This window comes from Eleutherodactylus coqui, chromosome 11 (assembly GCF_035609145.1).
Source record: "Eleutherodactylus coqui strain aEleCoq1 chromosome 11, aEleCoq1.hap1, whole genome shotgun sequence".
NCBI classification, from domain to species: Eukaryota; Metazoa; Chordata; class Amphibia; order Anura; family Eleutherodactylidae; genus Eleutherodactylus; species Eleutherodactylus coqui.
The window spans coordinates 26,221,918-26,249,823 of NC_089847.1; the positions used below are offsets into that span (position 1 = coordinate 26,221,918).

Genomic DNA, 27,906 nt, shown 5'->3' on the forward strand with positions numbered 1-27,906 from the left:
ATACGTCCAGTGGCGCTTATGGGTAAAATAGTGGAAGGGGCTTAGTGGTAGGGTTGGGGCTATCTGCTGCTCAGCACGTTTAGTGTAATGTAGTCTAGTAACTGGTGTAGATTTCAGATTGTAACATAGGGATGACCCAAGAAGCGCCAAATGTACTCGTATTAAGAGGCTTGAACCTGGAATCACAACATAATGGAGGCATATTGTTGTACAGACATATAAGTATCTGAGATAGCTGGCGAAGTATAAGGGTCACCTGTAGAAGAGGGACTTTAGATTGGGTGGATCACATTTTGTGCCGTGACCTCTCACATATCTTTTCTGACCCCACTGTACAAAATGGTAAGGGTACTGCTATACTGGAAATCCGAATTCCCTCTGGGATGTGGTCAGGGGCTCCTGGAGAGGGGTATCACCCTTTATTGCGTCATACACCTGGTACTTCAGAGTTATGGTTCAATGAGATGATCTGTGTGGCCCTGAAATGCGTTGTCTTCGATGCAAACAAAACGCAAAACCATTATAATTTGATTTGCAGCACCAGTAATACCAGTTTGTTATTTCATATTTGTACTGGTTGCATCCTGACCAGAATAACCCAACGAGCTGCCATCACCGTCGGCATACACAACTTACCAAGGGAGCCTGCTTTGTTAATAAATCCTTTATTTTTTCCTCCTCATCGTTTTGGTAGCCAGAAAAAGGAAAATGTGTATGAGATGAATGTATATGTGGTGACAGTATAGTTGTAGAAGATGACTGCGTACATGTATGAGGTGACTGTGTATGTGGTGACAGTATAGGTGTATAATATGACTGCGTACATGTATGTAATGACTGTATAGGTATATGAGATGACTGTGTATGTGGTGACAGTATAGGTGTATAAGATGACTGCGTACATGTATGTAATGACTGTATAGGTATATGAGGTGACTGTGTATGTGGTGACAGTATAGGTGTACAAGATGATTGTGTACGTTATATATGTCATAACAGTGTACATGTATGAGGTGACTATATATGTGGTGACAGTATAGTTGTAGAAGACGACTGCGTACATGTATGAGATGACTGTATATGTGGTGACTGTATAGGTGTATAATATGACTGCGTACATGTATGTAATGACTGTATAGGTATATGAGATGACTGTGTATGTGGTGACAGTATAGGTGTACAAGATGATTGTGTACGTTATATATGTCATAACAGTGTACATGTATGAGGTGACTATATATGTGGTGACAGTATAGGTGTATAATATGACTGTGTACATGTATTACATGACTGTAAATGTATGAGATGACTGTGTATGTGGTGACAGTATAGGTTTATAAGATGATTGTGTACATATATGTAATGACTGTAGAGGTATATGAGATGATTGTGTATGTGGTGACAGTATAGGTGTATTAGATGACTATGTACATGTATGAAATGACTATATAGGTATATGAGATGACTGTATATGTGGTGATAGTATAGGGCTATAAGATGACTGCGTACATGTATTAGATGACTGTAAATGTATGTGATGACTGTGTATGTGGTGACAGTATAGGTGTATAAGATGCCTGTGTACATTTATGAAATGACTGTATAGGTATATGAGATGACTGTGTATATGGTGGCAGTATAGGTGTATAAGATGACTGCGCACATGTATGAAATGACTGCGTAAATGTATGAGATGACTGTATGTGGTGACTGTATAGGTGTATAACATGGCTGTGTATGTTATATGTAATGACTGTATCGGTATATGAGATGACTGTGCATGTGGTGACAGTGTAGGTATATAAGATGACTCTGTTCATGTATGAGATGACTATAGGTTTATAAGATAAATGTGTATAATATGACTCTGTATGAGTATAAGATGACAGTATAGGTGTATGAGATGCTGTATATGTGATAACAGTGCACATGTATGAGATGGCTATAGCCTCATGTCATGTAGATTACTGTATAGGTTATGAAATGACTCTATACGTGTATAAGATGACTGCGTACATATATGAGATGACTGTGTACATGTATGAGATGACTGTGTATGTAATGACAGTATAGGTGTATAAGATGACTGTGTAGGTGGATGACATGACTCCTTACATGTATGAGATGACTGAGTAGGTGTATGAGATGAATGTTTATGTGTGTGGGATAACTATAAGTGTATAAGATGACTACGTTTATGTATGAAATTAAACTATTCGTGTATAAGATGACTGTATATGTGATAACAGTATACATGCATGAGATGACTGTATAGATGTATGAAATGACTGTGTACATGTATAAGATGACTGTATATGTGTATGTGCTGATAGTATAGTTGTATAAGATGACTGTGTATGTGTATGAGATGACTATAGGTGGATAATATGACTGTCTACCTGTATGTGATGATTGTATAGGTGTATGAGATGACTGTGTACGTGTATGAGATGAATGTGTATGAGATGACTATAGGTGGATAATATGACTGTGTACCTTTATGTGATGATTGTATAGGTGTATGAGATGACTAAGGGGGTATAATATGACTCTATGCATGTATGAGATAAGTGTGTATGAGATGACTATAGGTGGATAATATGACTGTGTACCTTTATGTGATGATTGTATAGGTGTATGAGATGACTAAGGGGGTATAATATGACTCTATACATGTATGAGATAAGTGTGTATGAGATGACTATAGGTGGATAACATGACTGTGTACATGTACGAGATGACAGTATAAGTGTATCAGATAAATGTGTATGAGATGACTGTAGGTGTATAAGTTGACTGTGTGTGTATGAGATGACGCTATACGTGTATAAGATGGCTGTGTACATACATATATAACCATCTTCACTTTTCCACCTAGTTCAAATATCCTGAAGCAGTTGGCGCAAGATGACCAGCTTTTTTAAGAAAAGAAAATGCATTACTTTGTTGGGCATTGCGAGTTTTTTAGGACATTACACCCCAAATTTTGGGATATAGCAAAAAAGATGAAAAGGTAAGGATGGACATATAAGATGACTATATATGTGTATAAGATATAAGACTAGGTAGAAGGTGCAGTATGAGACCGTTCTATTTCATATTAGCCCTCATTAAGCTGTAATAACACTTCCTTATAAAACTATTGCTCTTCCTTATTGCTAGATAGAAACTAATTGCACTTCTCCAACTGAACACCCGGAGTCACAACATCACACATATGTATAGTTGCTACATGAGGATTACTTGTTCCCGAGGAACGGACAAGACAAAATGCTACCAGGGATATTGCTAAGTCAAGTTTTCCTCTGACACGACGATGCCTGATGCCGGGACGTCCTTCAGTATGTCCATTGGTATTATGGGGAGCGGAAGACTTCTCTTGGCCGTAGTTTGGATTGGTGGAACAATATGACACCCAACAGTAGACAAAGGCAAGGAGACCGGGAAATGTTCTGTGTTGGTTTGTGAACTCAGTGGCATCTCTTCAGCGCCGGTACCGAGCGATAACACTTGTCTAAAATGTGGGTCTTCTAAGGAATAAGGTGGAGGATCATCTGCCGGGAGGTATAGTTCCAAGGTTCCTGGCCCAACACAGTCTTCATAGCTGGAGGAAAAGATGGACATGTTGAAACATAACTTTTCTTTTCAACAAGACACTTTTTCAAATAGTTTTTCAAATTCCTTGACCCCCTTATATAGTGACTCAGAAAGGTTTAAGAAGACAGTAATGGATCAAATGAGAATATTGGCTGTCCGGAGATGGAACATGATCTACACCAGACTATAGTCAGAGCCACCCTCATGGAAATATAGGTAGAATTGCCCTAAGGGGGCTGCTAAGGCATACATCACCAAAATCAAAGGGGTTATCCAGTCCTGAATTGAGGGAAAACATAAAAATTCATTCTTCTCTCACCCACTCCCTCACCACTTCCACACTGCCAGTGCCTGGTCCCTGGCTACTCGTCACTTACAATGGGGAACCAGGCACTGGCGGAACAGGAGTGGCAGGTAGCTGGTAAAGGGAGTATGGCTTTTTAAAAAAGTTTTCCTGATACTATGGGCAGGTTTAAAAAGAATTGGATGGGGGATGAATAACCTCTTTAAATAAACAGTGCTGGCCTTAGGTTAGATGGTACTCGGTGTGGAATTTTTTTTGTTCCTCCGTCACAAAAAAAAAAAAAGACTTTATGTGTATTGCACTGCTAGGCAAACTGTCTGCCTTCTGCTTGTGCGTAAATCAGGAGGATAGCAGCATACCCATACCAGAACAGCTCAGGGGATTAATATGGTACCAGAACCAAGTTCATAGCATACATACAGCACTAGAGCTAAGCACATAACATATTACAGTTCGAGAACCAAGCTCAGTACATGAATAGAATACCAGAACCAAGCTCAGTACATACATACAGCAACAGAACCGAGCTCAGTGCATAAATACAGTACAATGCAATCTCAGTGTATCGATACTACAATAGAACCATGTTCATAAAATACGTACAGTACCAGAACCAAATTCATAACATTAATACAGCACAAACTAACCTCCTTACACAGATACAATACCAGAACCAAGCTCAGAACGTTAATATAGCACCAGAATCATAACATAAGTACAGCACAATGCAATCTCAGCATATAGATACTACAATAGAACCAAGTTCATAAAATACGTACAGTACCAGAACCAAATTCATAACATCAATACAGCACAAACTAACCTCATTACACAGATACAATACCAGAACCAAGCTCAGAACGTCAATACAGCACCAGAATCATAACATAAATACAGCACTGGAACCAATCTGGCTACATAGGTACAGCACCAGTACCAATCTCAGTACTGTATATAAATACAGCACCAGAACCAAGGTTAGTACATCACTACAGCGCTGGAACCAATCTCAGTATATAAATACAGCACCAGAACCAGGCTCATAACATAAATACAGCACAAACCAAGCTCAGTACATACAGCCGTGCAAATGAATATCTGAGATGAGCCCCATTTCACACTGTGTTATGTCTAGGAAGCAGAAGATTTGGAACAAACGTCTGCTAGAAGTGTAACAAACCGGCACCTGTGTGATCATCAAACAACCAGGCTCCAATGAAGGGTCCTATTCAATGACAACAAGCAGAGATTTATAAAACTGCGAAGAATTGATGCTCAAAGTATATTACAAAACCGTGTTTCTCTTCATTATGCAATAAATTAGCGAAGAATAGAGCGCCACTTTATGAATACCCTGTTTCCCTGAAAATAAGACATACCCTAAAAATAAGACATAACATGATTTTCCAGAATTTTTGAGGATGCAAAATTATTTTTCAGGCTTTTTTGAGGATGCTTGAAATATAAGCCCTACTCCAAAATTAAGCCCTGCTAACAGTTAATTAAAAAAGTCAATTTAAATAGCGTCCAGGCAGCTATACATGTAAAAAAGTTAAACCTTTTGGAACAAAAATTAATATAAGACACTGTCTTATTTTCAGGGGAAACACAGTAGAAGCCGAGCAGAGAGCATTGTTGAGCTTCGCCGGGGACGCAGCCCTCGCCTCATCGCCTTTCTGCTCATGATCTTGTTAAAAGCAGCTCTGTCTGCAGCCCTAAGCAGATGGACAGTAAATTCAGAACTGAAGCTATCCAGGACAGGCATCTAAAAGCAATTAGGTTGTTGTGTGTCTAAAATATGCTGCGGGATAATACGGGAGATGATTGCTTCATGCCGGCAGATGCTCCATGGGCTCTGGACAACCAATAAAGATGCCCGTTCACCGCGAGCAAATGTCTGGTGTACAAATACCAGCTCACATCAGACTGATGAGCCGAGGACCATTACCGCCGAGGGCAGGAGGATGTCTGTCTGTCTCTCTCCATGACGTGGGATGATATTGTCAATGGGAATGCAACTCCACCCTTTACTGGAAAGTCTAATTAACGCACATTACCCATTAGCCGAGGGTTGTAGATAAAAAAAAACTAAACAGTACTCGCCCATTAAATTGCCCCCCTGGCCTACGCAGCCGCCCTGGGTCCTGCTGGCTACTGTAGTGGTCATATGCTGTTCATCATTCATGTGATCGCTTATGGCAATCACTGATCTCAGCCGTGATTCACGTGACCACTGAGTCCAGTGACTCAGTGACTACTCACATGTTGTGAGTAATTGCTGACCACTGCGGCAGTCACATGAATGATGCGTATAAGGGACTCAACCTAAAGGGTTAAGGTTGCTTTAGAGATCGGCTGGTAGATACGCAAAAAAATTGCACCAGAATTGCCATGTGCATCAAAATTTGTAGCACGTTTTGGTGCAGCAGAACTGAGCATGCTCACTGGGAACTTTCTGGGTGAATGATACCCTGATTTAACAGGGACAAATACTTGGTGAGCAGAGAAGGCGTGGTAGAGGAAGCCATAGAGAGCAGAGCTAGGGAGCGCTAGCTTGCACAGAGAAAAGCTGATGGTGGAGTTACCTAGAAACTGAAAGAATGGTCTGGAAACTGTTGTTCTCGTTGCCAGGGGAGAGGGACAGAAAGACAGAAGTATCCCAAGAGCCCTGGACAGAGAACTGACCAGCGCCAACAAAAAGACTGAGCAAGGGGCAGAGAGCAGCACTTTAAGCCCTATACTATGCTGCCAGATTACATGGGGTTGGTCGAAATGCCAATTTCCATGCATTGGATCGTAAGTGAGGCTAGCCTTGTTAAGAATGGAAGGCGTGCACACCAATAAGACTAGGGGTTGATAGTCAGCAGGCCTGCTGTAGAAAAAGGGGAACTGAACTGTTGACAGGTTTCTGATGTTCAAGGCCCAGTGAACCCCTAGAAACATCTAGAAAACTCATGGGAACTCTCTTTAAAAGGGGGTTTACAGAATTTTTAATACTGAAGACCTATTCTCAAGATAGGTCATCAATAGTTGTTCGGCACGGGTCCTCCGCTTGGGATCCTTGACAGTGCTATCTGCTTCTAGCACTGCCCATTTTGACAGCAGGTTGGGTGAACAGCCGATTAGCAGGGATCCTGATTGGTGGACCCACACTGGTCAAGTATTGAGAATAGGTCATCAATACTAAAGGTCGCAGACAGCCCCTTTACTGTGCTGCCTTATGGTATATTCCTCTGACCTGGCGACATTGCAAAGATGAATTTTTCTATTAAGGTCATCATAACTTACAATTTGTTCATTCCCCCTGTCATTAGGTTAATGTGGCCGCTGTATCCAACCATCAAAATCCCTCCACTAATAAATCCTGTGACCTCCTAATTGAAATTAAATTCGCCGTGAAGGGCAACAAGAACTCTCCTGACCGAGCCTCTCATCTTTCCCTGTCTGTTTCACATTAAATAAAGCAGATGAACGCTAGAATACCAACCACACCGGGATTTCATTCATTCTCTTAATAGGACATATTAGTGTGCTTTCCATTTATCCTGCCTGTCAACTGCAATTTGGTTAAAGGGGTTGTCCCGCGCCGAAATGGCTTTTTTTTTTTTTAAAACCCCCCCCCCCGTTCGGCGCGAGACAACCCCGATGCAGGGGTTAAAAAAACAATCCCCACAGCGCTTACCTGAATCCCGGCGGTCCGGCGTCTTCATACTCACCTGCTGAAGATGGCCGCCGGGATCCTCTGTCTTCATGGACCGCAGGGCTTCTGTGCGGTCCATTGCCGATTCCAGCCTCCTGATTGGCTGGAATCGGCACGTGATGGGGCGGAGCTACACGGAGCCCCATAGAGAAGAGGAGAAGACCCGGACTGCGCAAGCGCGGCTAATTTGGCCATCGGAGGGCGAAAATTAGTCGGCACCATGGAGACGAGGACGCCAGCAACGGAGCAGGTAAGTATAAAACTTTTTATAACTTCTGTATGGCTCATAATTAATGCACAATGTACATTACAAAGTGCATTATTATGGCCATACAGAAGTGTATAGACCCACTTGCTGCCTCGGGACAACCCCTTTAAATGATCCCTTCCCCGATTCACTGAATGATAAAGAAAAAAGTCTTATGGGCTATTATCCCAAATGTAACGCCTAAAAGTGGTTAAAGGCAATGGCTGAAATATCGAGTAGAGGTTAAGTCAATTAAACAATTAGTATCCTGGAATACACCTGCACTAATCAATGTCTGCGGCTGTATGTTATGCAGAACACCAAGGCTTCAATAGACGGAGGATAATCCCTGGGAGACGCCAATTCATACTAGTCATTCGGGATAATTTCATAGCAGAGAGTAGAGAGAAGAACTGCCACAAATGTTATACTGAGTGTCTGACAGTGCAGGCAAAAGCACAACTTAACCCTTTCCAATCCAATTTGTATCCTGGTTTTCCTAGGGGCTTACTCTTTCTGCCGTTATACAATGGCGCTATCTGCTGGCTAAAGCCAGTACTGCATGAAGTGACATGTTGGATATGCTCCCACAGCAGAGAGGCTGGCAATATACAGTAAGAGAACCCCGACGGACGTCTTCCAACATCGGAGCTGTACAGCCTTAAATCATAATGTCTTTAGACCTCAGACAGTGGATTGGAAAGGGTTAAATGCAGTGCTAGCTTTTGGTTAAATGGCACCCGGTGTGGAATTTTTTTGGTACCCCCTGATAATAAAAAAATAAAGTTTATACTGTGTATTGAACTTATAGGCAGTCTGTCTGTATTCTGCTTGTACAGAAAGCAGCAAGATAGCAGCATACGCACACCAGAACAGCTTAGTGAATAAATGCAGTGCCAGAACCAAGCTCATACCATGAATACAACTCCAGAACAAAGTTCAGTAGATAAATACAGCACCAGATGTACCAGAACTAAACTCATAAAATAAATGCAACACTAGAACTAAGCTCAATGCATAAATAAAGCCCCAGAACCAAGCTCATAACATAAATACAGCGCCAGAATGAACTTTAGTACATAAATACAGCCCCAGAACCAAGCTCATAACATAAATACAGCACCAGAATGAACCCCAGCACATAAATACATCACTGGAACCAAATTCAGTACAAAAACACAGCCCAATGACCACACTAATAATATAAGTCCAGCACCAGAACCAAGCTCATAACATAAATACAGCATCAGAATGAAGCTCAGTACATAAATACAGCACTGGAACCAAGTTCAGTACAAAAACACAGCCCAATGACCACACTAATAATATAGATCCAACACCAGAACCAAGCTCATAACATAAATACAGCATCAGAATGAAGCTCAGTACATAAATACAGCCCCAGAACCAAGCTCATAACATAAATACAGCATCAGAATGAAGCTCAGTACATAAATACAGCACTGGAACCAAGTTCAGTACATAAACACAGCCCAAGGACCACACTAATAATATAAGTCCAGCACCAGAACCAACTCATAACATAAATACAATACCAGAACCGAGCTCATAACATAAATACAGTGGCAGATCTAAACAATTGTGTTGAGGTGCACCAATAGGCTGACAGCAGTGACTCAGAATATCAGAGGGAAGGAGACCGAGTCAGGAGGAGGATTCATGTAGCCCCCCAAAAGCTGCCGCATGGAGAAAGGAGGTCAGCTGAGGAGGAAGGGGGTAGACCTAAGGGGGATGATCACACCTAGCCTACATCCACCTTCTGCCCCCTATAAAATGGTGGCCAGCGCTTCGTGCAACCACACAGGTCGTATATACAGCTAAGGTTGGTCATGCTTGAAGCTTCTGGGACACAATGAAAATTTGGTAACAGGATTCCCTGTCTGACACATGCAATTTATAATACTGGTGTGGCAAATGAGCTTCGTCATTCACCAAGGCCCAAATTTATCAGCTGCCCCTGTATCACCTATAGCTCCTGATCACGGGCAACTTAACAGGTAGAATAGTACAAACATGAAATCCTCAAACCATATGGCTGCAACCTCCTTCTGTAAGGCACTATGGTCATAAATTCCCTATAGGACCTATAAAACATGGCTGGAGAACATTAATCTCCTGGATGGGCACATGGGCCACCTAATTTGATATGACTCCCAAGAGCTTGCATGAGCAGTACATGTACATATCGCATATTGACTGAGATAAAGGTCTGCATATCACACATAGTGATAGATACTACTTACGTAATGAGGTATACACCAAATAGTTGTGCACACTGGACTTGGTACTAGATATTACCCTAGATAATTAGATTGGCTGCATATATAATTCTCTATAGTATGGTCTCTATTGAACTTGACTAGTTTTTCTTACCACGGCGGATAATCTGGATAGGAAGCACTAAGCTCTAGGTATGAGCCGAATTCTAAGGCTGGAGAAATGTCCCCTGTACAGACAGACCTCAAGTCTCCGAAGGAAGATGTTGCATAGGAGATCCCATCTGTAAAACATGGCAAAAGAGTGAATATACATGTATACTTGGTCCAGTATGAGACCCCAAAGCTGTTAAGTAGATGGATCACCTTGTGGAGGTACAACGCCAACCAATAACCAATGACATTACTCGATCTCAAGGACTCTCAACGCTCATTGACATTGGTGATCATGTGAAATCATTGGTTTCTAGGTAACTCTAGTAAACTTACCTTTCTGTTATCATACAATTATGTGAGATATCGGATAAGCCTCCATGTTGAGTAGACAAAAAGCTCATTTTAACCTACAATATACTATTTTATGATATAGCTTACCATAGCTTGGGTTCTCAAGGCGCCAGTTTCTTTCTCCTCCATCTTTCCTCAGGCTTCCGATGATGATAGTAACACAGGAAAGAAAGAGAACCAGTCCAATCACAATCCCAGCCACAACCAACGGGGACACCAGAAGGGCAGTGTCATGGCCGCTCCGGATGTACCCAAAATACTCCGGAAGAGGGTTACTCTGGTTGAAGTGAATTTCTGAAGGGATAAATGAAGGTGGTTAAAGTTTCTTTGATTTACCTTATTTAGATCCCTCTTGTCCTAACCAGCGGGGTGTATTGAAGCCTCAGAGATATCAATCAGCTCATCATGGCCTTATAAGAGTCTTGGATTATTTTCTCTAGGATGCTATACAGCTTGAACATGGATACAAAGTGCATGCAAGCGGAAATGTTGGATGTTTTATGTAAGTCGGAAGAGTATTGTCTCACCTTGAGGAGAGCCCCTAGAAGGTGAGTGAAGAGACTTATAAGGCCATGCATGCTCCTCTGGGTAATATGCAAATAAGGATGATGGAACAATAGCTCTGCAGCGCCACCTACTGAATGGCAGCATTCCTTCAAATCAATGTTGATTTGCAGGAATGCTGCCATCCAATAGGTGACGCTGCAGAGCTATTGTTCCATCTTCCCTATTTGCATGTTTTATGTATACATACAAGTGTCCGAAATGTAGTAGTAAGGCAACATTCATGATCAATGCGATGATTCTAGCCTTAACACATCTATAACGCTCAGTTGTTTGCATGATATGATCTAGATCGGCATTCTGAACATTTCTAATCCAAGTATTGTGTACTCCAACAAATTTCATCAAAGTGTAAAGGCTCTTTTACACGGGCTAAGAAATTGTTCAGATTGCCACGATCAGCAAGACATGGAACATTTGTCATTTAGTTAAAAAACATGCAACGACTGAAGAGCTAACGATAATTCATTCATCATACAATTTATGCATGTCTAAAAAATAATCGATGATCGGCCCGTGTAAACAGGCAGTTGTTCATCTCTGAACATCACTGGGATGATCTGTCAGGCATCAGTGCCAGAGGTGTTCCCGTGTAAAAGAACCCTAAGAGGGGTCTAGTAAGTCCTTTTTGTTCTACAGATACAAGGCATAACACATCTCACTATTTTTCTACTGTTTAACCAAGTTTGCGCCACCATGTGGTAGGAGAGCGAAGACGTAAGATGCAGGGTCTGTTCTCGTAAGAAGCAGAAATCACAAATGTAGCCGAGCCTGCTGCCGTCTGTGGCAGTGTAACGAGAGTTTGGGTGAGAGCAGAGCCGTAACTTGAAGCTTCTGGGCCCCAATGCAAAACCCGTAACGGGGCCCCCAACTATAATGGTTTATTCATAGTACTGGGCTCCCTATATGGAGAAGAGAGGCCTTTTGGGCCCCCTAAGGCTCCTGGGCCCGGGTGCAACGGCATCCCATGCATCCTCTATAGTTACGCCAGTGGGTGAGAGAAGTCATGCCTACTCGGCCTGTGTGGAACAAGTGGGCTGTGATCAAGCCCACAAACTGAAGAAGCCATGCCAGATTTCGGCAAGAGTCTGGACTGCTGAGTTCCTTGCTGCCCTAACGACTGAGTTCTTGATGTTGAGAGAGCCCAGAAGTGTCCTTGCAACCAGTGACACAGCATCCTAAGACTGACCCTGCACCCCCAGCTTCTACGAACAACCACTGAAGTTCCAGCCTGTATATTCTGCTTGAATAAAGTTTCAAGTTGAATACATTTCAAGTTCTATCAGTGAGCCGTGATGTTCCGGCAGGCTGTCTACAGAGGATTGTGTGACTGTGCCTACTTCTCCAGCAGAGGCCAGAGCTCGGTGGCCCACTCCAGAGGCAAAGATCCTGAGCTGAGTGGCGAGTATGAGGTCAAGCCCCTGCTCCTATTCCTGATTCTCATTGCCCTCTTCTTGACACCCAAGAAGGTATCAAAATAAACCCCAAGGTTTTGAAAGTTTAGGATCATGGAATCATAGAGGTGGAAGGAACCTCCGGGGTCAACTGGTCCAACCCCCAAAGAACACTGCTACTTCATTTGAAAGTTGGGAAGGATGCAGGCATTAATCCTTCTACCTCTCAAATACTAAGCAAGCACTCTACCATTTGAGCTAATCCCCCTGTAATGCTGTTAGATATTCCCAGGTGTATTAAGCTTATGCCAAACAACAATATGTCCTCTTCACATACAACTAGAGCTTCACCCAGTCCTTGTAGACAACCTATGTCGGTGATCTTCAACGTATGGCTTTCAAAGTGTTTCAAAGTTACAACTTTCACAATTTTTTGAGGGTAAGTTGAGAGTTGAAGTTCTGCAGTTGCTGGAGAGCTCCCGGCACTGCCGTCAATCCGCTAAAGTATCCGAACTGTTCATTCTTTTGTGCTTGCTAAACAAAGAAGTGGACAATAATTTTGCTGGAGCGCTGCAGCTCATTCATTTAGCATATCGACAAGTGAAGGGATAAGCTATTACAGTCCCAGGAAACCCCTTTTAACATAGGTACCTACTGATTTCTACTCGTACACAAACCCAAAACCCAATCGGTAATGTTGAAGCCTATGTCAATATTTTATCCTTCATCGTCCTCAATACATTTTCAATGACCCTTTCTCAGCCTAGTTGGGCTCTGTTATATGTGTTTTTTTTGTTGGCCCTATTTCCATACAGAGTAGAGTCTCGAGGCATTATGGAAAGATTGTGATTTCTGATTTAGAAATGTGTCCATCAAATGTTTGAGTGATGGGAGCAGCGAGATTAGCAGGAACCTTGAGAGTTCATTTTTGACCAGAGGTGGATATTTTTAATTGCTCCTTCCAGCATTGAGATAACCTCTTCTTTCCTCGTCTTTGAAATGATTCATTTCCAAAGATAACATTGGTTAAGCTTTGGAGCAGCGTTAAGCCAGTGATGAGGACGGAAGATGCAGCTAAACTTTAGTTCTTAGGGCTTCATCACATAAATGGCTGATCAGCCCTTGAAGCCAAATGTGATAAAGCTGCTTTTGCAATAACAGGGTCCAGCTATCAACTTAATCAATACCCTTTTCTTTTTTTAAGGTACTTTGTTATAAAGTAAATAAAAATAATCAGAGAACTCACATTTTGTAATTAGCCTCCTATTAGCCATTGGGTCCCTAATACAGAAACGTAACTTGAAGCTCCAAAATCTGTAGTAAGGCCTCCTAAGATGTGCCATTTATAATATTGGTGAACTTGATGGATATGTGTGTTTTTTCCAACAGCAACGTCCCAAGACCTCTTCACGAACATGCATGATTGGAAGGGGTGTACATAGAATTGAGGGGGCTGCAAGAGATTAATATAATACATCTAGTAGTCATTGATATCACCATTTTTCTAACCTTTGTACTTCTATGCCCACCTATCTCCTTTCCAGATCCTACTGTTAACTCCCTATGCTCTTGTTTGCTAAAGTTGTAGGGCTCATGGAGAAGGAACCCAGTTAAAAAAAGATGCAGTAAACGTGAGCTGAAACCAAGGTCAGACTGTCCCACCAAGGCTCCATAGGTTCCTCCGGTGGGCCCTGGCATAATAATAGGGCTCCAATAATCCAGTAGAGGACAACCCCTTTTGGGGATGACTTTGCAGCCAACCCCTTCTTTTAAGTGGACTATCTCTATGGTACATTTGTCCTTAGCGCTGGTCCCAACTGGGCATGCATTTTTATTCAATAAGGCTCGATTCACATGGCCGTATTGAGAGCTGTGCCTGAGAATCTTGTCCCTGAGCTTTCTGATCTGCATGGACACTACACATTGTATGCCCAATTCTAAAAAGCTGCTCATGTGCATTGAGGAAACCTTGCTATAGGGGACACAGTCTAAAAACAAAAAAGATATTCTTTAGCCCCACTCACCCTGAGTTTTATTGACATGGATTCCAATACAGATCCTCCACCGAAATTCGCCCTGGAATCCACAACCACGCTACATTCCACTGATTTCAATGGGAAATCAGATTTTTTCCTACATGGATTTTAACAGAATTCTTGACACGGTTTCTGTGCAAAAACCATATCTGGTGGCTGCACTAGGATTTGACCCATTGAATGGCTTACAAGCAAGTCAAGCAAATTATCATAAGAATGGAGCTCTTATGCAAATTATTGTGGCAGATCCACCTTGGAAAAATCTGATGTGGATCTTTCAAATAAAGCTCCACGTGAACGTATCCTTCCATGTAAAAGACAAGGTTATTGGCAAAAACTCACTTTTTTAAGCTGCATCGGAAAAAAAATCGATGTAGATTTCAAAGAAAAACCACGGTAGAAATCTACGCACTAAAGCACGGATTTCTGCCTCAGATTTGCATTGAAATCTATTGTGGATGCATATGCAAATTACCCCATTCAATGGGTTACGGAAACCCTGATGTGGACTCCTTCTGGATTCCACGTCACAAAGTAACTTGTCTCTCCTTTTTTTCTACATGTGGATGTTGCATTGCATTTTTTTTGCACAGCAGGCTTTATTGCTTTATTGGTTCTTCGAGCGCTGCATTGATTGGCTGAACAGTGCTCGAAGAACCAATCACAGCTATCACTTAATGGAGCCGGGATTTATGAATCCATTAACCAAGAAGTGATCCTGTGTGAGCGGCCGAGGACTGCGGGAACCGCGCCGGAGCTCTGGAAAGCAACGGGAAGGACCTGGACCGATCCTGTTGGGTAAGTTACTCGACTGACCTGAGTCAAAATAAGACATTCCCTGAAAATAAGCCCTAGAGCATCTTTTGGGTAAAAAACTAATATAACACCCTGTATTAAAATGAATCGTAATTGGACCTTTTGGTTCAGAAAATTGCAAAAAATAGGATATGCTACGTTTTTTTTCTTTTGTGACCCCTAATTACAGGGCGTCCTGATCTTGAGATCAGCGGGGTCTTAGCGGTGAGATCACACCGATCAGAATGTTATTCCCTTGTAATCTTGGTACAACCCCTTTAATGATGTCATGGACATATATGATGTCATCAGAATCCAAGTCGAAGAGTCTTTGTGTTCTTGTGATTCTGCCCTTTCTTCGCAGTGACTCTTCCTTTGACTGCAACGACTCTACAATTATTGTTTTTGTTCAGCAATTCGTTCTCCTTTTTAAGCCCATTTGGACATTACAAGTCATAGATAACGCAAATCCTTACACTTGTAACTTCGTCCTGCCAGCTGCTGAGTGCTGCCATTAATTAATTCCATTATAAAATTACCCTGCTAATTACGTGAAAAAAAATCGCTTTTCTTAGTAGAAATACTCGGAGGGATAAGTTGGCATCTGCTGGTTTTTGCTGTCTTCTGCACCCTGGGAATTATCACATTAAGCTCCAAAACAAGTTTTAGCATGAAACCAATGCTGAGCGGAGATGAAGGAGGGCGCCTGTGCTTCTTAAGATGCGGGGGAATGTTTCTTGTTTATTGTGCGCTCATTTTTTCTTAGTAATGGCTATTTTTCTCGTTACAGATCTTTCTTGCTCAGTTCTCCTTCTTCCCCTGACATTATTAGGAAGGAAGGAAGACACATGTTAATAATGCAAATTACCCAATCTAGGACCGCATTAATAGGGTTATGAAGGAGACATATGGCCATGGCAGGTCTCCTGCTTTGGACCCTCTATGAGCCGAAGCAAAGAGCCAAAAATTCTATCAGTGAATAGTGGAAAACATCCTCTGGTCAGATGAATCCAGATTTCTCCTCTGCTAGGTTCTGGTGGGAGGTCAGAATTTGGCGCAAGCAGCACGAATAGATAATCCCTTCCTGTCAGCTGGTCAGAACATATCAGTATCTTCGTCTAATATGTGGCTTCCTGTCCGCAGGAGCCGATATTTTTGCACAATGCTCTCACTTGGTGGAATCTACACTAGAATGAATTGCTGCAGTTCTGAAGGCCAAGGGAGGTCCGGCATGGTACGAGATGGGGGTCTTTAACCTCTTCCCAGCATGCCCCATACATTTACAAAGCACATCAGGTGTATGGAGCGGGTGTTGGCCATCCTTAATAACACCAATTGCGCCTGTTAATCCTTTAAATGTCCTGATCAGGATTCAGGGATCTTGAATGACCCCCAGGAAAGTTTACTATAGTACTGCTTTGGATAATCGCAAGTTTAGTCCTCCTTGGGGACTAAAAAAATAAGTTTAACCCTTTCCAATCCACTGTCTGACGTCTTCCCACATTCCAATTGAAGCTTGTACAGCTCCAATGTCAGAAGACATCCGACAGGATATTTTTACCGTCTATTGCCGGAGCCTCTCTGGCGCACACACACCGGCTTTAGCCAGCAGATGGCACCATTGTATAACAGCAAAAAGAGAAAGCCTTTTAGGAAACCCTGAATCCAAAACTGGATTGGAAAGGGTTAAATGAGTAAGGGCTCCTACTCACTAGCGATATGTTTTCTTGCAATGCGAGAGCGAGTGAAAATGCATGATTATGAAATCAATGATTTTCAATGGTTTCATACTCACTTGCGATGTTTTCACTGAAGCCTTGCAGCGCTAAGAAAAATCTGCGCTAACGCCCATTGTTTTCAATGGGGTCGATGGCAGCAACAGCCCCATAGAAAACATAGGGAGTACATTGCGCGCCCCTGATACAGCTGTGACAGGTATGGCAGGGGATTCCTCCATCCTCCATAAAGGAATCCTCTTCCACAGCTGTGACAGCTGTGGCAGAGGTCCGCGATGCTCTCCCATTGCATCCAATGGGGCCAGCGCTGTTGCCACCCCATTGAAAGCAATGGGTTGGAGGCAACCCCCACAGCGATTATTTTTGGGGAAGGGCTTGAAATATAAGCCCTTCCCTGAAAATCAGCCCTAGCTGTAAAAAAGGTAAAAATAATTTTTTTTTACTCACCTACAAGAGCTGTCCAGCTCTTCTCTACGACCCAGGCAGTCATCTTCTGTCTTCTGGAAGACAGGGATTAAAAAAAACCCACCTCCAGAAAGCGCTTCCTCTAATTAGCTGAGAGCTGTGACCAATCAGAGGCGACGCCCAGCCATCCTTAAATGACAGCTGGGCGCTGCCTGTGATCGGTCACAGCACTCAGCCAATCACAGTCAGCGCTCAGCCATTCATTAAATTCAATGAATGGCTGAGCACTGCCTGTGATTGGCTGAGCGCTGTGACCAATCACAGGTTTTTGCAGGAGAGAAACTAAAACAAAATAGAAAAAAAAGGATATGTTTTTTTACCCCACTGATATCAATGAATGGCTGAGTCCTTCCCCGAAAATCATTGCTGTGGGGTTTGCCTGTAACCCATTGCTTTCAATGGGGTGGCAGCAGCGCCGGCCCCATTAAAAGCAATGGGATAGCATTTGGGACCTCTGCCATAGCTGTGGCTGAGGATTCCTTCATCCCTACAGGAATGAAGGAATCTTCTGCCATAGCTGTCACTGTTTTGTCAGGGGAGCGCGATGTACTCCCTATGTTTTCAATGGGGCCGGCGCTGCTGCCTCCGGCCCCATTGAAAACAATGGGCGATAGTGCAGATTTTTCATAGCGCTGCAAGGCTTCAGTGAAAACATCGCAAGTGAGTAGGAAACCATTGAAAATCATTGGTTTCATAATCATGCGTTTTTACTCGCTCTTGCATCGCAAGAAAACATATCGCTAGTGGGTAGGAGCCCTAAGACTGGGTTCCAAGCCACGTTAGGGCTCAGTTCATGGGTTCCATCTCTCTGCCCTGTTTTTGGAGGAGACAACCTGAGATCAGACAGAAAAAAAAAACTGATTCATTTTTTTCCCCATTAATTTCAATAGGGTTTCAAAAAATCAGAAAGGCTTTAGTTTGCATCTATTTCATTAGGTTTCCATTTTTTGGGGGGATGGGAAGATAAAAAAGTAAAAAAAATTGAAACCTGACGGGATGGAAGTAGATGGAAGCCTTCCCGTTTGTTTTTCGTTTTTTTTAAAACCCCATTGAAATCAATAGGGGAAAAAAACAGATGCTATTTTTCAATTTTGTTTCAGTTTCTCTCCTCCAAAAATGAAGCAGGGAGACAGAAAACCTGAACTGAGCCCTAATACAGGTGTGAAAACAGCTAAAAATATCTTTTTTTCAAATGACTGTAAAAAATACTAAAAGTTTTTTTAAACCTCTCTTTCCCCAATCATTGCATCAAAAAATAAAAAAAAACATAGCTAAATAGAAAATTGTTGTTGCCACATCCATAAAAGTCCAATTTATTAAATGATCACATGATTCATCCTGTACTGTGAACACCCTGAGAAAAATCGTACGCAATACCAGAATTATTTGTGTTCGCCCCCCCCCCCCGACTCCAAAAACAAAAAGTGAACAAAAAGTTAAAAGTACACCAAAATGGTATCGATAGAAAGTACAGGTCACGTCGCAAAAACACGCCCCCACATAACCACCAAAACAAAAAAAGTTATGGGGGTCAAAAGATGGTGACATAAGCAATTGTTTTTACTTCTACAGTAAAAAAAACTATATAAATGTGGTATCACCATAATGGTAGTGACCAACAGAATAAAGATAAAATGTCATTTTTACTGCATTGTGAACATTGTAAGAGTAACCCCTGCCCAAAAGTGTGGAATTGGATTTTTTTCTCTTCTCCCCACTTAGAAATTCCCCAAAGTTTTTCAATACGTTATATGGTACGTCAAATGGTACCACTGAAATATACAACTCGTCCCGCAAAAAACAAGCTCTCATGTAGCCACGTCATCAGAAAAAAAAGCAATCATTTTTTGAAAGTAGGGAGGAAAAAGTGAAAATGAGAAAACACAAAAGGGCTGCAACGGGAAGGGGTTAATAAAGTGGCCGTTCAGAGGACATCTATATAAGTGCAGAGACTTCTACAATCCGAGCACTTACTTGTGCATGTCACCTTGACTGACATGTAACCTATGTGGAAGAGCGGTGAGATCACTCGAGGTCCGCGGCTCAGGGATATAAGCCTCCTCCTTTCGGTCCCGTTGATTTCCTCTGCTCCTGGGGAGAGCTGCAAGAAGGAGCAAATACAAGATAAGACATAGATCAGAGCATATCTTGTCATCATGGGATGATAAAAGGGTTACGAAACATCATTTCCAAACATCCTTTTAGGAAATGATGGGTCAATAGAGATGGGTCAGTCGTACAAGACGCTCATCTATTAGCTGCAGTAGAAAGAAGCTACAAGGAACATCTTTCATCTTGGAGAACCAAGAACATCCTTACATGGAACACAAGGATTTAATTGGAAACTGTGTAAAGCTTCACTTGCCCTGTGGTGGCGCTAACTGCTCCCACAATTTATAGTTTATTGTTGGGGGTTTATTCTAACAATAATGTATCTAAAGCAGGCAACCCCTTTAACCCCATTAATGACCAAGCCTGTTTGCGCCTTAATGACCAGGCCAAATTTTGGAAATCGGACATGTGTCACTTTAACATAGAATAACTCCGTAAAGGTTTTGCATATCTAAGTGATTCTGACCTTGTTTTTTCGCCACAACTTGCACTTCATTTAGGTGGTAAAAATAGACGGATAGAATTTGTGTATATTTATTAAAAATGCCAAAATTGGGAAAATTTTGAAAAAGATTATTACTATTTCACATTTTCAACTACAATATCTCAAATATGTGCAAACATACTGTACATATTTTTGTTAAGATATATATTTCTGTTAACTTTATTCTGGAAGCACATTGGAAAAACTTCAGTTTTTTTATAACCATTTAGGTACAAATTGAAGTACAAATTGAACATAAATATTTTGAGGAACATTTTGTTTTCCTGCACCAAGTCAAGATTGCCATGGCTCATAGGACTCAGAATGATCGATACAACCACAAATGACCCCATTCTTAAAAATACACATCTTGATGAATTTATTAAGGGGGGTCAGGAGTATTTTGATCCCACGGTTTCTTTTCAGGAGTTAATGCAATTGGGAGGAGAATAATAAAATGTCATATTTTTGCAAACGTAATTTTAAAGACAGTTTTATTTTCTATAGAGCACATAAAAATGAGGATTTGCACCCTAAAATGGATACCTCTGTTTGTCCCATGTTCAGAACATACCCATTGTGGTCCTAATCTTATGTCTGGGAGCACAACGGGGCCCAAACTGAAAGGAGCAGCCGGTGGCTTTCAGAACAGAAATTTTGCTTGAAGGTGATTTAGGCCCCATTGCCCACTTGTAGAGCCCTTGGGTGGACAAAACGATGGAGAACCCCCACAAGTAACCCCATTTTGAAAACTAGACCCCTTAACGAATTCATCTAGGGGCGTACTGCGTATTTTGACCCCACAGTTCTTGAACGAATCTAAGCAAAGCAGAAGGAAAAAAAATTACTGTTTACTGGAGATGAGCGAGCGTACTCGGTTTGGGTGTTTTTGCACTCGAGCACCGCTTTTTTCGAGGTACTAACTACTCGGACAAAAAGATTTTTAGGGAGTCAGTAAGGCCTCGGTCAGACGACCGTTTTTTGCCGCGATTTGCGGATCGCATGACGGACTTTCACCCCGAAATGAATCCATCAGTTTTTCTTGTGCTACCCAATGCAGCCCCAATTTGCTTACAGGACACATGGCTAGGCCCATAATGGAGGGAGCACCCTTTGGATTTCAGGGCACGGCTGAATAAATTCCAGGCCCCATTGCTCACTTGTGCAGAAAAAAAATTGACTCCCTAAAAATAATCCCCGCCCTCTGCACCCATTTTTGGCATTCCCTAAATCTTAGATAAAAGTAATAATATAAAACTTTGTGGTATGTCTGATAACAGGGGTAATTTTGGGGGCCTGGTTAGACTGGGCACATGGGGCAATAAAACCGGGTATCCCTCCTCCTCCTCCCATGTTTTTATGGGGGTATTTCTTGACCTGAGAGGCAGGGATGGGGTGTAGGAAATGGTGCTCTGTGGGGCTTCATAATCTTGCTGAAGTGCGGTGGTCTCACACAGAAGACGCTCAACAAGCTGCTCCTGGAACTGCAGGGAGGCGAACGTTCCCGGGGCTTCTTGTAAATTGCATACTACAGGTAGCGGTCTGAATAACGCTGGGCTCTCGCGGCCGTATGTGGAATCTGCTTGTGAAGACCCACAGCAGATTCCAGCTGTGAGCCCGGCTGTGACCCTGCATTTTATGTACTGCGCATAACTGCGTACTCACACAGGTGGTCATGCGCAGTACACCTTTTTTGTTTATATTTCCTGCGCCGACGCTTAGCGTTAACGCGGGTACCTGCAGCCCGTACACAATGTAGTTGCGTATGGGCCGCGGGTATATCTGCGATCACAGAAAACAATGGGCTCTATGTTGTGGATATCCGCACTAAAATAGAACCTGCTGCGTTCTGTTTCTGTGAGCGGTTTACATAATTCCGACCCGCTAATGTGAGCGGAATTGTGGAATCCAATGCATTTGATTGGTCTGTGTATTACCACGGATCAAACGCAGGGGAAATCAGCAATTTCTATCCGGTCATGTGAGACCGGCTTAAGGTAGATCGCTAACTGATGACCGCCCACCGAGGCCTCCCGTCACTGCTCCTGGCTCTTGGTGACTTTTTGTAGCCGGAAGCAAGGAGATTTTAAAATTCCCGGGCCCTCCCCGGCTCCTGCGCATGTGTCTAGCATTTTGCCAAAGGGCATATGCATAAAAGCCGGGGAAGGTCTGTGGAGGAGGATCGCGTTGGGGTTTAAACTGGAGGCCTCCAGTAAGAAGTTTCATCAACTGTTTTTACATGATCGCCATTATCCATTGGATAACGGTGATCACGTGACCAGGGACCGCGACCCCCATAAAATCTCCAGTCTCTCAGCTACATTTCGTAGCCAGGAGCAGGGAGATTTTAAATTACCCCGGCCATCTGCGGCTTTTGTGTATGTGTCCACCATCTTGGCGACAGGCACGTGTGCAGAAGCCGGGGTAAGGTCCGTGGATAAATCTGTTATGGGAAGATAAAACTGTTTTTTACATTTTTTTTTACTTAACATGATCACTGTTATCGATTGGATAACAGCGATCATGTGACCAAGAACCGCATACAGCGGCTCCCGGTGACATCTCCCTGCTCTCGGCTACTCATGCTAGCCGGGAGCAAGGAGATTTTAAATCTCCTGGGTTCCCTGGCGTTCTGCGCATGAGCTGGACATTTTACATCTGGCGCACATGAGCAGAAGACGACATTAGGTCCTGATAGGACCAGAACACCACAGGACATCACGGAGGATGGAGGTGAGTAGTTTCAGCTCCCCTCACGGATCCGATCTGTGAGGGGAGCTGAAACTTTAACTTTTTAAAAACTTTTTATTTACTTTCATGCGATCGCCATTCTTCATTGGAGAACGGCGACCACGTGACCAGGGTCGCATTTCACGGCTCCCACATGACAGCTCCAGGTTGTCGGCTGAGGATTAAAGTCCAGAAAACTAGGACATAAAAAGACCATAGGCTGGTCACTAAGGGGTTAACGAGATTTCCAGTATCTGACATGTAGTTGAACTAAAACATGCTGGTAGATGTGAAGGCGCCGCTGGCACCGGTTTCTTCTCAGAATTGGTTGCAGGGTGACATCACTACCTCAGCTCCGGATCATGTGGTGCTCCCGCCAACAGCTTTTAGTCAGCCCTGGTCATCAAGGGTTAGGCCTCATGTCCACTAGGAAATTTGGGCCGGCGCGGATTCTCCATGCAGAATCCTGCAGCGGGTCCCTCCTTTACCGCGGACATGGGGCCTGAAAATCGATTTTACTACCTGTCCGGACGCTGCGGATCTTCCCTTCGTCGTGCCGGATCTTCTTTCTTCGGCCCGGCGGATGTGCTCAGCACGCCGTCAGCGTGCCGCACGCATGCGCCATGCACTCTTTTTTTTTTAACTCCTGCTCTCCCGCGCCGGAGAGCAGAGATTCAGCTGCGGGTGTGCCGCGGATACAGACGGCTTTCCTAGGCTTCCGCACCGGAGACCCGCGGAAAATGGAGCATGCTGTGGGTAATTTCCCGCACGTGCGATCTGTGCGGCAGGGAAAAAGGACACCCGCGGGTATTTACTTACCTGCGGGTGTCCAATGCATCCCTATGTCCCCTATGGGGACACCTGCGCGGATTTTTCCAATTCTAATTGTCCAGTGGACATGAGGCCTTTGTCTTCTTCCTGCTGCTGTTTATTTGACAGTTCATCCAGCTAATCACTAACCTTATCAGAGTAGTTTACCTGATTGGCTGGCTTGGGTGATTGAGAACCCAGTTAGCCAGTCTGCTGCAGTCTTCTGATATACTGTATAAATCGGCTCCTCCTTGCTGAGGGCGCTGGTTATACTTCTAGCATTCTGGCCCTGGCAGGACTCTCAGCATGCCTGTCTGTTGTCAGTCTTGTACAGCAAAAGGCGCTCTAAGTACTAAAGATGCTTGACATGAAGGGGTGAGTGATCCTGAGACTGCAGGAGTCAGTAAGGCCTCGGTCAGACGACCGTTTTTTGCCGCGATTTGCGGATCGCATGACGGATGCGCATCCGCAAATCACGTGACCGGGGCCGATGATTCACCGAAAAATCTGCAACTAGCAGCGTTTTCGGCGAAACAGGCCCGATCAAAGGAGCGCTGTCCGCCCATTAAAATTCAATGGAGCCGGCAATGCAGCCGGCTCTATTGAAAGCAATGGGCTGCCGGCGAGCGCAGGATGAATTTTCGGGAAGGGCTTAAACATATAAGCCTTTCCCTGAAAACCATCCAAAAATGTGTAAAAAAAAAAATATATATATATATACTCACTTTGTCCCTGCAGCCGGAGTTCAGCCGCGGCCGGCCGGCAGTTCTCCTGAACTTCTCTGTGTAGTATTCAGCAGGCGGGGATTTAAAATCCCCGCCTGCTGAATGGGCTGCCTCTGATTGGTCACAGCCCTCACCAATCAGAGGCAGCTCTCACTCACCCATTCATGAATTCATGAATGGGTGAGTGAGTGCTGCCTCTGATTGGCTTAGCGCAGGGACCAATCAGGGGCAGCTCTCAGCTGTCATTCAATAGCTTATATTTTTAAGCCCTTCCCGAAAATTCATGCCGCGCCCGCCGGCAGCCCATTGCTTTCAATGGAGCCGGCTGTATTGCCGGCTCCATTGAATTCAATGGGCGAACATCGTTCTTCTCTTCCACAGCTGTTACAGCTATGGCAGAGGAGAACGATCTTTATAGTATATGGCCCCATTGAGCGCATATATAGAACACAAGGAATCGCAGAACGCAGATAGGCGCGATCTGCGATTCACCGTGTCTTATAATTTATCGGACATCCGCATAAAAATCGGACATGTGACCGATCCCATTGCGAAGCAAAGGATCTATATATGCGCAGATCGCATGCACATCCGCAAATCGCGGCAAAAAACAGTCGTCTGACCGAGGCCTCAAAGTGGCATTTTGAGGTGAATTTGGAGAAAACACTTGTTATATTAGTTGTATGGGCTATTTAAATTGTTCTCGTTTGATTGTTCTTTTTGCAAACAGCTGAAAGTTTGTAGATTTGACAAATAAACTTAACTTGCAGTGTTGTCAGATCACATCTGGGTCTACCAACAAGTATTTAAGGCCTATGGTCAGCTTATGCCAACAAGGGCACCCAGCTGCATTCATTTGTAAAGATTTAAAGTTGTTTTCCCAGTTTAATGTAGATATGGGCTTATTCAGAGGGGCGTATATTGGTTGGGTTTTCACGCCCGGCTGATATACGCTGCCCCTCTCTGCAAGCGCTAGTGCACTGAGCTTTCGCCCCCTCTCCGCCCCTTACCACTGTTTGCAATAGAAGGTGGTGACACGGGGCGGAGCAAAGTGTCGCCCCCTCACATTACAAACAGTGGCGAGGGGCGGAGAGGGGGCGGGAGTTGAGTGCACTAGCTCTGGGCCAGGCCCGCCTCCTCCCCTTGCAGAGAGGGACAGCATATATCGGACTGGTGTGAAAACACGACCGATATTTGCCCGTCTGAATAAGCGCTAAGGCCTCATGTCCACGGGATAATTAATGTTTAAAATCCGCAGCGTTTTTCCCGCACGCGGATCCGCGCCCCATAGGGATGCATTGGACACCCGCAAGTAGTTAAATACCTGCGGATGTTATTTTTCCCTTCAGGCGCGGATCCGCGTGCGGGAAAAAAAAAGCGACATGCTCCACTTTCGTGCGGGTCTCCCACGGGGACGGCTCTCGCAGGCTTCTATTGAAGTCTATGGAAGCCATCCAGATCCGCGGGGGACCCGTACCTGAATTAAAACTTACCTGTCCGGACTCTGCGGATCTTCCCTCCGTCGCGGCCGAATCTTCTTTCTTCGGCCCGGCACATGTGCCTGGCGCATGCACGTGGCACACTGCCGGCGTGCCGAGCACATCCACCGGGCCGAAGAAAGAAGATCCGGCCGCGACAGAGGGAAGATCCGCAGCGTCCGGACAGGTAAGTTCAATCTTATTTTCAGCCTCATGTGTGGGAAAGGAGGGACCCGCTGCGGGATTCTGCATGGAGAATCCGCGGCGGGCCTAAAGCTTAATTCCTGTGCAATGAAAAGTTTTGCAACTTTCTAATATACATTGTGTATAAGTCCTTTTACGGATGCAGCGATGCCAAATATGTTTTGTTTTTTATTATTTGGATTTTTTTATTATAACATTTTTTTTTTACTTCCTTAGATTTTCTTTAATAAAAGTTTTTTTTTTAACTCATCTTTACTTTTTTTTTAGTCCCCACAGGGCAACTGAACTTACGATCATGAAATAGAATGTAATGCCATAGTATTACATTAAATTGCGATCTGACAGGGAATGGTAGGCAATAAGCCGTAACAGTGCTGCCATGGCATGCAAGCGGCACCTCACGATCGCATCGCCGGTGGACGGGGTGTTTGGGTCACCAGAACCTTGATCGTGGGATTTAAATTTAAACTGAGATATTTAAAGGGTTAACAGCCGTGATCAGCAATCACAGTGATCGCGGCTGCTGCAGGTGGGTCGGCTGTAGGAAACAGCCGGCAACCGCATTGCATGGAGCGGGATCGGCTCGCAGTGGATCGGCGATAACTTGTGGTTTTGGTACAACCCCTTTAAGGCTCCGCTCACATCTATGTCTGTGACACATTCCATTGTTGTGGAGGGAAAAACAGCACTACGCGCAACAATGGCGTTCGTCGCTTGCTGCCGGCGTCTGCCGTTCAATCCATCCATCATTGTGACAGCCATTAAAAACTTGCATAGGACTGCAAAGACTGGACACAATTGTAACAAACCCTCAGCTGTGTTTACTCTACTGCAGTCATAACATAGCGTCCAGAAATGCGATCATGCCATTGGCTGCTGTAGTCACATGTTGACATGGCATGTCATCTCTGCAATAGCAGGAGACCCCTAGTGACAACTGCAGATGCATCTCTTGCTGGGACAGGCTCCCTGCATGCTATACTTTGCCTAGGCAACCTAACCACCTGCAATCCCTGCTGTCACTGGTGGGGGTTATTACTGGAGGTATACTTTAAAACATTTCTTATAGGGCTAGAAAATCCCTTTAAGCCTAAAAAAATGTTCCCATTCATCTACAGCAAGCAGAGATCTTGAAAATGGAGAAAATCTGAAACTTCAAGTCTATTACAAAGTAGCAAAACTTTAAAAAATCCTCTGAAAAAACAATAAACAGCGGACGTGTATACAAACACCGCCATCGTCACGCAGTAGGGGTCTTCATCATCCAATGTTTCAATATTAACCTTCCCCTATACAAGTCCTATAAGTGCATTTCATTATATATAGCGTTATATACAGTATATACCTACAATCATCCCTCCCTCTATAGAATAGGACGTCGCTGTCTGCACAGGCCCTGTAAGAGTTAATCGACCAATCCCTACCATCTCAAGGCCTACAGTGTAAAATCTCCATGCACATTTATCTAATCAGCATCCCCCTTACCAGTGATGGAGAACAGCAGATTCCCTGTCCCCATGAAGCTCAGTCCAAGGCTGGAGAAGGAAGCAGTAGCATCGGCCATAGAAAGGAATGACAACAGCGGATGGGAAGAAGGAGCGTCCTATGTGGAGATGTCTGAGACTAGAACCCCCCTTACATCCAGCGTGGACACTGCCCTCCTGGAGACTGGATCACTGCAAACCTATCATGTCTGGGATGGGAAGACTACAGAGACTGGGAAGGATGAAAGCACCAGGATGGAGGGAGAGGGGGGATGTAACAAAGGATTCTCCGCCGCT

The 27,906-nt window shown here is 43.7% G+C and overlaps 1 protein-coding gene across 1 annotated transcript; it reads right to left on the bottom strand.

Moving 5' to 3' along the window:
• Positions 1-671: 671 nt before the first annotated feature.
• BEAN1 (brain expressed associated with NEDD4 1) lies at positions 672-27,883 on the bottom strand. Its single transcript, XM_066583201.1, has 5 exons — positions 27,611-27,883; positions 19,557-19,683; positions 10,680-10,886; positions 10,243-10,369; positions 672-3,604 (listed from the first exon to the last, which is right to left on the bottom strand). The coding sequence occupies exons 2-5, from the start codon at positions 19,579-19,581 to the stop codon at positions 3,289-3,291; spliced, it is 675 nt and encodes a 224-aa protein (XP_066439298.1). The 5' UTR covers positions 19,582-19,683; positions 27,611-27,883; the 3' UTR covers positions 672-3,288.
• Between the last annotated feature and the right edge of the window lie 23 nt (positions 27,884-27,906).